Consider the following 12,166-nt stretch of genomic DNA (forward strand, 5'->3'; position numbering starts at 1 on the left):
GGGGGCGACTGGTATATCACACCAGTTATAATAATTTTTTCAATACCATTTGTCACTGTGTGTAGTTGTAGTATCGCTGCAGAACCGCTCACCACTGCTGCACAATGCAAATCCACTGTAATATACTATCTATGTTAGAAAGTATATTATAAGTATATCGCACCCCTCTGTACTGCACACCTATCGATAGCACACCTATACCAGTCCTTAAAATGACTTTTGTGGCCCTATTAGCTAGCGATTTGTGTCCCTAACAGCCTGTCCCTGCTCCACACAGCAACCTCTCCCTACACTGGCAAAACACTGAATGTAAAATGACTGCCAGATCGGGTCTATTTATAAGGTAGGGGGTATGTCCATGTGCTGAAACGTCTCAATTGGCTGTCCACTACCACCTGATGGATGTGTCATGGGTCAAAGTTCTTCATAATGTAAAAGAATATGGCGGATGCAAATATCTCCATATGTTCGCATGTTCGGTAAATCGCGAACGAGCAAAGTTCGCCGCGAACCGACCGCCGGGTGAACCGCAAGGCCATCTCTAGTGTTTATTCATACGTCCTTGTTTTCCCCCTGACCAGTGGAACAATAATGGTGACATGCACGTGCTGCAGACCAAACACACCAATTGAAGTCTGGCGATTCGTGAAGACCACCCATGGGAACACAGACTGCATGCATGTTGTGTCAGTGGTGTTCAAGGACCGTTGGTAGATGTTCTGGAAGTCCCTTTTTCAGCCTAGCAGTGCATGTAGAATACGGATGACACAGAGGACAAATAATCAACATGAGAACAGCAGACCCTTCCAGACATCTTCACGGATGGCACACTGACCGTCCTGTCCCAGACATCTTCACGGATGGCACACTGACCGTCCTGCCCCAGACATCATCATGTACACAGACATGTGAAAGTGGCCTTAGTTAGAACACACCCCATTCACAAGAGGGCAGGTAACAAACAGCCACGTTGTCAAGTTATTCACACTTTTTCAGGAGGAAAATCAGAAACAGCAAAATGTAGAGTTCTAGAAAAAGATGCTCCAGTATTGGTATTTCATGGGAATGACATGTATGTACTGAATCACACATGTCTGGAGAGGGCCTCTTTAAAATGTTTGTGCCATTCAACTATTAATAGCACTTTGCAACAATGTACGGAATACACACATTTTTACAGTGAAATACCACTTTTGCATGATATTTCACCATGTCTTTTGAACACTCAGAGCGCCACAAATCTCTTATATAGCTGAAATTAATCTAGTCATCCACTCTGTTAGGTACCCATGGATCACTTTTGCATATGCGCCGGGAGCTTTCCTGATGCATATGCCAATTGTCCGCTGTAAGTGTAGTGTGAACATACTCTTAGGTTATGTTCACATAGTCAAGATTTGCGCTGGGCAAATCCGCATGGGAATTTTAAGATTATTTACAGCAGAAATCTGTAGCCTAAAATTTGATTTTGGCCAAGGATTTAGGATTGTATTTAGGGTTTATGTTGCCCTAGGCACGTTGGAAAAAATCCATGGCAAATAACCACATCACAAAACCGCAGCAAACCCCGTAAAACTGAGTGCGGTTTTAAGGGCCTTTTTTTAAATGGGTGTTCCCATCTGAGACGATAGGGGCATATCGCTAGGATATGTCCCCATTGTCTGATAGGTGTGGGTCCCACCGCTGGGACCTGCACCTACAGTACAGACCAAAAGTTTGGACACACCTTCTCATTCAAAGAGTTTTCTTTATTTTCATGACTATGAAAATTGTAGATTCACACTGAAGGCATCAAAACTATGTAATAACACATGTGGAATTATATACATAACAAAATAGTATGAAACAACTGAAAATATGTCATATTCCATGTTCTTCAAAGTAGCCACCTTTTGCTTTGATTACTGCTTTGCACACTCTTGGCATTCTCTTGATGAGCTTCAAGAGGTAGTCACCTAAATTGGTCTTCCAACAGTCTTGAAGGAGTTCCCAGAGATGCTTAGCACTTGTTGGCCCTTTTGCCTTCACTCTGCGGTCCAGCTCACCCCAAACCATCTAGATTGGGTTCAGGTCTGGTGACAGCACCCCATCACTCTCCTTCATGGTCAAATATCCCTTACACAGCCTGGAGGTGTGTTTGGGGTCATTGTCCTGTTGAAAAATAAATGATGGTCCAACTAAACGCAAACCGGATGGAATAGCATGCTGCTGCAAGATGCTGTGGTAGCCATGCTGGTTCAGTATGCCTTTTAATTTTGAATAAATCCCCAACAGTGTCACCAGCAAAGCACCCCCACACCATCACACCTCCTACCCATGCTTTACGGTGGGAACCAGGCATGTAGAGTCCATCCGTTCACCTTTTCTGCGTCGCACAAAGACACGGTGGTTGGAACCAAAGATCTCAAATTTGGACTCATCAGACCAAAGCACAGATTTCCACTGGTCTAATGTCCATTCCTTGTGTTCTTTAGCCCAAACAAGTCTCTTCTGCTTGTTGCCTGTCCTTAGCAGTGGTTTCCTAGCAGATATTCTACCATGAAGGCCTGATTTACACAGTCTCCTCCTAACAGTTGTTCTAGAGATGTGTCTGCTGCTAGAACTCTGTGTGGCATTGACCTGGTCTCTAATCTGAGCTGTTGTTAACCTGCGATTTCTGAGGCTGGTGACTCGGATGAACTTATCCTCCGCAGCAGAGGTGACTCTTGGTCTTCCTTTCCTGGGGCGGTCCGCATGTGAGCCAGTTTCTTTGTAGCGCTTGATAGTTTTTGTGACTGCACTTGGGGACACTTTCAAAGTTTTCCCAATATTTCGGACTGACTGACCTTCATTTCTTAAAGTAATGATGGCCACTCGTTTTTCTTTACTTAGCTGCTTTTTTCTTGCCATAATACAAATTCTAACAGTCTTTTCAGTAGGACTATCAGCTGTGTATCCACCTGACTTCTCCACAACGCAACTGATGGTCCCAACCTTATTTATATGGCAAGAAATTCTACTTATTAAACCTGACAGGGCACACCTGTGAAATGAAAACCATTTCAGGTGACTACCTCTTGAAGCTCATCAAGAGAATGCCAAGAGTGTGCAAAGCAGTAATCAAAGCAAAAGGTGGCTACTTTGAAGAACCTAGAGTATGACATATTTTCAGTTGTTTCACACTTTTTTGTTATGTATATAATTCCGCATGTGTTAATTCATAGTTTTGATGCCTTCAATGTGAATCTATAATTTTCATAGTCATGAAAATAAAGAAAACTCTTTGAATGAGAAGGTGTGTCCAAACTTTTGGTCTGTACTGTATATCGAGAACGGAGCCCCACAAAGTTCCCCAGGTCCGGCCACCACCAAGCTCTTACCCAATAGAAGTGAATGGGAGCGCACCGAGCTTGCATCACCACCACTCCCATTCCTTTCTCTGAGGCCAACGGGAATAGCCAAGCCGCACCTATAAGACAATGGGGGAATATCCTAGCAATATGCCCCTATTGTCTGAGATGGGAAAACCCCTTGTAATACAATTTTGACTGTGTAGTTAAAAACATCTCCTCTAGATACACCCTCACACAGCTTCCAGAAAAATATAAACCTGATGCACAAGTCTAAAGGCATCTCCATCAATGGATGGTAATAAAAAAAGAAAAAAATGATAAAAATAAGCCATATATTTACCTTTTTTTTTAACTAGTACAATTTTATTTCAGGATATCCTATAGAAGTGTTATATCTACCTGTGACATTAGTTTGAATATTTTCACATATATTTTGGGTTGTAATAATCATGTATAGATTATAATGTTTGATGAATTGCTGAAATAGACACAACATCTAGTGTGATAACATCCCTTCGATCATCGCAGCAGCAACTCGTCAATACATTGTAATATATATGTTTCTTTTGGGCCCCATGAATTTGTTTCCCCTTTTTAATTATGGAATAACTATGGATTAATCATGGAAGATTGATGGTATATAATTATTTTTGGAATATTTTGGAGTACTTTTATGATTTTTATTATTGTATTGGAATAAATTATTGTTTTATATACAGTCCAGAAGGAGGAGTGCCTATCATATATATATTTGTACAATTATTTATTTTACACTCTGGTATTGGGTTATTCAGTGTATAGTGAAACCTCCAACATCCACTACTTTTATATGAGAGCCCCCTTATTTGCAACAACATAAATCATTAGTTTTCTTTGTGAAGTGCCACCCCACTCCTTCCTGACGCCCTAGGCACATGCCCTTATGTGCCTTGTTCTAAATATGGATGGATGTGAGCATGGATTAGCTGTAACAAGGCTCAAAGCAGCTAATCGGTGAGTCCTCTGCAATAGTTTGGTAAATCCAGTAAAAAATACTCCTCTGACGTGAATTGGTAGCCGATTCTGCCAGGATTTAGGCATGGCATCAACAACATGTGAACATGTCCTTACTCTTTAGCCCATACTAATGGTGCAAAATAAGATTTTATTTAAGAAAATCCTCTTCCTATAAGAAGACAGGTGACTGTAACTATATTGTCCTCTATTTATTTTAAGCAGATTTATGGGAAGAGTATTGAGGATCAAGATGCTCCGTGTGTCCTGTGCCTTCCTAATTTTTATCCTCTTCCTCCTTGGTGCCCTTGCTGCTTTGCTTCCCGCTGCACATGAAGATGTAATATCGGGCGTTCAGCGGAGAATATCTCACTCCAGTCCATCTCCCCAAGACTCTTTCACGCTCATAATGCAGACCTACAACAGGACTGATTTGTTGCTTAAAATGCTGAACCATTACCAGGCCATGCCTCAGCTTCACTGTGTGATTGTGGTATGGAACAATGTGGGGCAGGATCCTCCCCAGGAATTGTGGGAGAGCTTAGGACCCCATCCTGTGCCTGTCTTCTTCAAAAAACAGACCGTCAATCTCATGAGGAACAGACTGCAGGACTTTCCAGAGATAGAGACCAAGGGTGAGTTATGCAGAACCATAATGCAGGAAGGTTTACCATCACGGTAATTTACCTCTGTGGGTAGGTGTTTTCTTGTGCACAGTGCACTGAGGTTAGTGCTGAAAATGGACCAGGGGGCAAACGGATATGTTACTGCTACATAAATATATTGAACAGTCTAGGCTAGGGGATTAGTCAGACGCTCTACAAATCTACCATCTTCTGGGCTGGAAAACATATTGGCCCCCATTTATTATTGTGGCTGTTTATTGTGTGCTAAAACTTGCACATTTTTGGCACAAAATGTTGCATCTTGTCATTTTAGATCTAGTTTTGCAGCCAATAAGCAAAAATGAATAGTCCACCGCATGGTACTGATTGAGGGACTTGTCTTAGTGAGGAAGGACACGCAACCGTTTGTACTAAAAATGAGCTAACATTTTAGCACAAAAGTCTGTCACAAAGAAATTCAATGTGGTAGAAAGTTAGACAAATGTGTCTAGCCATGGACAACTTATACAGTATCAACCTACGTAAGCCACTGTGAGAAATTAGCTGAAAATTTGGATTGTTTACACTGCCTACAGGACTTAGGCGGTGTAATCAACTGGACAAACATCGGCAATTCTTCAGGTGGGTCATTTCTAAGGCTACGTTCACATCTGTACTGTAAGGCCCCTTTCACACGGGCGAGAGTTCTGCGCGGGTGGAATCTGTGAGGTGAGCGCATTGTACCCGCACTAAATCCGGACCCATTCACTTCAATAGGGCTGTTCAGGTGAGCGGTGATTTTCACGCATTATCTCTGCGTTGCGTGAAAATCGCAGCAGGCTCTATATTCTGTGTCTTTCACGCAATGCAGGCCCCATAGAAGTGAATGGGGCAAGCAAGTGCGGATGCTGTGCAATTTTTACGCATGGTTTCTAGATGATCGGGATGAAAGCAACCCCAGACCCCATTAAAGTGTATTTCCTGAATTATTTTCCCTTATATCATGGTTATAAGGGAAAATAATAGGATTCTTAATACAGAATGCTTACTAAAATGTAGATTGAGGTGTTAAAAACCCAATTGACCGCGCAGCCGGCATCCTCTTCTTGCTTCTTCTTTCAGGACCTGCAAAAGGACCATTGGTGACGTAATTGCGCTCACCACGCGGTGACGTCAGCGCAGGTCCTGCTGAATGAATGCTATGTTAAGTAGTAAAACATGTACATTTCCAAGGGGTTGAATACTTTGTCTAGGCTCTGTACTTACCTGAAAAGATTTTTATGAAATGTTTGCCATGATATCTGTTTCACAGCTGTACTGATGATGGATGACGATACGCTTGTTAGCGCACATGACATCTCCTTTGCCTTCGCTGTCTGGCAGGTAATTATAACTACTCTTATAACATTTCACTTTTAACCCCTTTCAGTCTTGCTGTACATGTATGGCACACTGATCAGGCGAGTGCAGAAACTGCGCCTGCTCCTGCTGTTACTGACATCTGGCTCATGCTATATCCGCCGGCATTGCTGGAAACGCCGATGCCGGCGGATTAACTCATTAGATGCCACGGACAAACCCGATGCACAGGTATTTGAGCTTACCAGCTATGGAAGCCTATGAGGCCGAGTCCCCAGGCTGGGTCTCATAGGCACTCTGTCAGTGTATTACACTGACACTCAATTCATTGCAATACACAATGTATTGTCCTGCATTGTAGAGGGGATCAGAACCCCAAAGTTGATGTCCCACAGTGGGACAAAAATGAAAAGTAAAAAAAAGAAAGCAAAAAAGTGTTTTTTAAAGATAAAAAAATTAAAGATTCAAGTATTAAAGTAAAAAAAAAGTGCCCCTTTTCCCTCATCAAGCCATATACAATTGAAAAAATAATATATAATAGACATATTATTATTATTATTTATTATTAAAGCGCCATTCATTCCATAGCTCTGTACATATGATAAGCGGTATACATACATAACACAGACAATTGCACTAAGCATAAACAAACTGGTACAGAAGGAGATAGGGCCCTGCCTTACAATCTATATGGTATGAGAGATGGTAGAAGGACAGAGTAGGTGCAGGTAAAGGTGATCATGGCGGTATAGAGACCGCAGGGTCACTGGTTGTAGGCTTGTCTGAAGAGGTGGGTTTTCAGGTTTCTTTTGAAGGATTCCACTGTAGGAGAGAGTCTGATATGTTGGGGTAGCGAGTTCCAGAGTATGGGGGATGCATGGGAGAACATATTAGGTATCGCCGCATCTGTAACAACCGACTCTATAAAAATATCACATGATCTACCATGTCAGTTGAAAAAAAACTTTAAAATGGCGCCAAAATAGCAATTTTTGGGGTTACATTTCCCTTCAAAAAGTGTAATAATAACGTGCGATCAAAAACTACTATGGGGGTCATTTATCAAACTGGTGTAAAATAGAACTGGCTTAGTTGCCCATAGCAACCAATCAGATTCCACCTTTAATTTTCCAAAGGAGCTGTCCGAAATGAAAGGTGCTGTGGGCAACTAACCCAGTTTTACTTTACACCTGATAAATGACCCCCGACGTACCCCAAAATGGTTTCAATGAAACGTTCAACTGATCCTGCAAAAAACAAGCCCCCACAGAAAACTGTTAGCAGAAAAAAATTTAAGCTATGACTCTCAAAAAATGGTGACCTAATACCACAATTTTTTTTCTAAAATAATTTTTTGTAAGATTGCAAAAAAATAAAATAAAATAGACATATTAGGTATCACCGTGTCCGGCTCTATAAAAATATCACATGATGTACCCCGTTAGATGAATACCGTAAAAAAAAAAAAAGGGGTTGAAACAGCCATTTTGTTACCTTGCCTTACAAAAAGCATAATAGTGAGCGATCAAAAAGTACTATGTACCCCAAAATGGTACCAATGAAAACTTCAAATCCTGCAAAAAACTAGCCCCCACACTGGAAATCTGAAATAAGAATCGGAGCAAGCTTCCATATGTTTAGAAGGTTATCATATTATCAGTAATCTGAGTAGTACGAAAGGAGTGTAATAGTGGGTTTACATTGGGCGAGGAGCAGATGATCAGGAAGGCAGTGTTCTCCTTCCCGACAGTCGGCTACTCGTTCAGTGGGGGTTAAGCTCTTCATTTACATGTAGCAATCGCCTCCACAGAGGATGAGTGATTGCTACTGCAATAAGTCCTCCTCATGTAGGTGCTTTATTTCTGGGCAAATGAGTGCTGTTCAGAAGATCTTCTGCCAAGAAACGATAATTTATTTGTTTGACCCGATAAGCAAGTGTTTTGCCCGACTATCGGGCCGTGTAAACCCGCCTGAGGCTCCATACCTGATTGTGTGCTATCAGTAACAACAAGGTAAACAATGGAGGTCCATGCTGAATACTGCAAGCAAGGATTCTGTCATACTCAATATATCAAAGTATTATATTCGCAACAAAAAAAAAAACTCTCCCCTCCAAAAAATGAAACTTTATTGTTTTATTAAAAATGATGTCTGTTTAAAAATAAGTAAAAATATTTTGAAACACACAATTGTAAGAACCTATAGAAAAGTTAACATCTGTGGTGTAAAAAAAGGTGAGTTTTCCTTATTTTATTTTTTTTAAACATGCTTTCCCTCCCCACATACAAAATTTTTTTTTTTTTTTCTATGTGCCTTAAATGTCCAATAGGTGCAGGTCCCACTCCTATCTGAAAACAGGAGGACCCTATTGTGCCTGACCAGGAAATTAAGAGGTGACCTTACATGCATGCCCTCTCCAGTCCCTTTAATGGCAGTCCCAAAAATAGTCGAGTCAGCGCACTCTGCTATATTCTGAAGTGCTACTAAAGTGAATTGAGGGAGCCACGTGTGCACAACCACCTCTCCATTTGTGGCCTGGTGCAATATGGTCCACTTATGAGAGATAGGAGCGGGTCCCTTTAGATATGCCATAAATATCCCAGATAGGAATTTAATCAAAAAATTACATGTACCCCAAAATGGTTCAAATAAAAACACCCCACAAATAAAACAAGCACTTAAATGCAGTTCATAATGCATGCTTTTATTGCACAACTTTACCAAGACATCAAAAAACTATAGATATAATAAAAATAAAGTTAAAATAAGTTAGTCATTTGCAGGTGCCCCAAAGCTATTGAAAGCATGAAAAATACAACTTTTTTTTTCTGCCCAAAAAATAAAGTAAACTTGTGGCTCTTGGAATACAAAAATAAAACAAATTGCATCGGGACTATTCACTTCTCGTTTTTGCTGTACGTCAAGCGGATACATTTGTAAACTGAAAAAATATACTGAAATGTAAGACTTGACCTACCCATAAGTAGTATAAATAGGCAAATGTATTTCAAAAGTTCATTCTTTATGTTTCCGTATATTTTTTTTTTTTTTTTTCAGGACAGAATAATGTAGCATACCTCGCTCTTTTGTCCTGAAACAAAACAATTTTTTTTTACATTGCAGTGAATGGGAGACAGAAGGAAATATAAGACAATACGTCTCCATCCATTAAACATATCAATTTTTTTTATACTTTTTGTTAAAAAAACGGGCACAAACTTATTGAAACATATGCACATTCGTCAAACGTATATGTTAAAAAATAGGATAGATAACTACAAAATTGCATATGTTTGTGTATGTTTTTTTTTGTTGTCAGAACGTATTCACTTGACCTACAGCAAAAACAAGATGCCGTACTGACTGAACACATTTACAACTGCTCGTCACTGGTTCCGGTGCTTTTTTAGGCCTCTTTCACAGTTTTCTGTGCGGGTGTAATGTGTGACGTGAACGCACTGAATCCCGACCCATTCGTTTCAATGGGCCTGTGCACGTTGTTTGAGTCCGAGCGTTGTTTTTCACTCATCATTTCTGTTTTCAGGAAAAATCACTGCATGTTCTATATTCGGCTTCACTGAAAAACGCATTCGTCTGAAGCAGTTTTTCACTGATGGTTGCTAGGAGATGTTGTTTGTAAATCTTCGGGTTTCCTTTTCACGTGCGTAAACAACGCATCGAAACCGATTGCACCCGTGCAGGAAAAAACTGAAACGCTGAATGTAATTGCAGACAAAACTGACTGGACTTGCTTGCGAAATGGTCCGAGTTTCACCGAACTCATCCTGACACAATCCGTAACGCTCGTGTGAAGGAGGCCTTACACGTATTGTGTCTGGATCTGTTCAGGAAAAAACGGATGGTTTTGTAAGCAGTGCAGTCAGTTTTTTCTGCAATTGCGTTCAGTGTTTTAGTATCTTGTCACGCGGATGCAATCGGGTATACATATCCCTAGAACCTTTCCATATTTTTTCATGTTACACTCACAAACTTAAATGTATTTTATTGGGATTTTATGTGATAGACCAACACAAAGTATGTGTGAAGTGAAAAGAAAATGATGCATAGTTTTCAAACTTTTTAATAATAAAAAAAAAAGCAGGAACTTGAGTTTGAAAAGTGGACACCAGTAAAGAAGCCCACAGATGCAGTGTGCTATTGTACTGAACAGGTAGAGAGTTCAATAGTGGTAGGGGGGAATATGAATAAGTTGACCTTGTTGTGGCAGATGGGCTTAATCAATTTTAACAAAATCTGCACTTTACATTTAAAGGAAACAAAATCTAGATGTTATGCAATTTAAAATATTTCAAAATTTCTGTATTTGCAGATATTTTATCTCTTATCTATTCCTACTTGCCCATTTATCCATTTATATCACTTTAGTTAGTAAGTTTTTTTTTTTTTTTTTACATTAAATATCAGTAATAAAGTGTGTGCTGAATGGATTAGACAGGGGAGGTTGGGAGCACAGGAACACACATGCTGCTCGCTTTTTATTCTACTACTAGTATCTGATAAGGTAGAAGTTTCCATGGGTCTACAGAATCAGTACTTTTATGCACTTACCATAAGGAAACTTCTCCAGGTCTCGATTTTTACTTCTTGTTGTTATTATGTGCTCGCAGTGCTGTAGACAGACCTCATCCTCTGGAAAGAAAGAAAGATGTTTGACTTGGAGTAAATAAGAAGTGACACTTGTGCAGCCTACCGCTCCGTTAGTATGGGGGATTTCTGGGGTCCCAGTAGAAAACTTGGCACAACCCCTTTACTTTGAGGCAGAGTTAACGAGCAAAATCCTCTCTTCTGCATATGGGTTATGTCAATTTAAAAGGTTTATATTAATCTTTTCATGTTTTCTTAGGAATTATTTTGCCAATAGGTAATTATTGTAATCTGCTTTTTATTCTACAGCTATTCTCCAGTCAAATTGTGGGTTATGTGCCCCGGAAGCACGTTGCCTCCCCAGCAGGAATATTCAGCTACGGTAGTTTTGAATTACAGGCTCCAGACACTGGACGTGGTGACAAGTATTCAATGATACTCATTGGGGCGGCATTTTTTCATAAAGATTATCTGAGACTTTTCCAGGAATTGCCCCACTCAATCCATGAGATGATTGACCTAACGCAGAATTGTGATGATATCACCATGAACTTTCTGGTGGCAAATCGAACAGGAATGTCATCTGGTGTGCTGGTGAAACCTATAGATATGAGAAATTTGGAGAAGGATGCCGGAAGTGGATACACAGGGATGTGGCACCGGGCAGAACATCTACTGCAAAGGTCATACTGTCTTAACAAGTTAACTGGCATTTATGGAAAGATGCCTTTGGTATATTCCAATATAATGATATCACAGTTTGGTTTTCCAAACTATGCCAATCACAAATCTAAGATGTAGACTGCAGTTATATGCAGGAATCTCAAGAAAAAAAGCAAGTCATCCAATGAGAGAATTTTTCCTTTATACATATTGTCTTCCTCCAAATTATTGTAACATGGCCTGATACTGTGTGTTTTTGTGTAGGGATAGAGTTTATGGATGGTTTGTCGCTTTGTAACTATCTTTTTTTGTACATAAGCAGTGACTTAATATGATTTATGCATTTTCATAATAGACGAGCCAAAAATTATTTGATAATGAACATTTTGAAATAAAATAATGGTACATATTCTTCTAGTTTTTTTTGTTGTTGTTGTTTTTTATTTTTTATTTTTTTTAATAGAATTTTGACAGGTAGGAGAAGGCATAGGGATTTCAGCTTCTGGTGACAACAGAAGCGAAATTTCCCGATTATACTGAAGTAACAGTAGGCAGGAACAAAGATCTATTAAGCAACAAAATATTTCTCTCACTGTCTCAATCTCTCAA

The 12,166-nt window shown here is 39.9% G+C and overlaps 1 protein-coding gene across 2 annotated transcripts in view; it reads left to right on the forward strand.

The window, feature by feature from the left end:
* EXTL2 (exostosin like glycosyltransferase 2) overlaps positions 1-11,715 on the forward strand; it is a 29,299-nt gene extending 17,584 nt beyond the window's left edge. The window contains exons 3-5 of one of the 2 annotated variants that reach the window (XM_044301073.1): positions 4,548-4,960; positions 6,243-6,313; positions 11,204-11,715. In XM_044301073.1, the coding sequence (XP_044157008.1) occupies positions 4,548-4,960; positions 6,243-6,313; positions 11,204-11,695 (976 nt within the window). In that variant the 3' untranslated portion in view covers positions 11,696-11,715. The remainder of the gene's footprint in view (positions 1-4,547; positions 4,961-6,242; positions 6,314-11,203) is intronic. The other variant, XM_044301074.1, reaches the window with a different exon arrangement.
* Positions 11,716-12,166: the final 451 nt, after the last annotated feature.

The sequence above is a fragment of the Bufo gargarizans genome, chromosome 7, assembly GCF_014858855.1.
Source record: "Bufo gargarizans isolate SCDJY-AF-19 chromosome 7, ASM1485885v1, whole genome shotgun sequence".
Taxonomy (NCBI): Eukaryota; Metazoa; Chordata; class Amphibia; order Anura; family Bufonidae; genus Bufo; species Bufo gargarizans.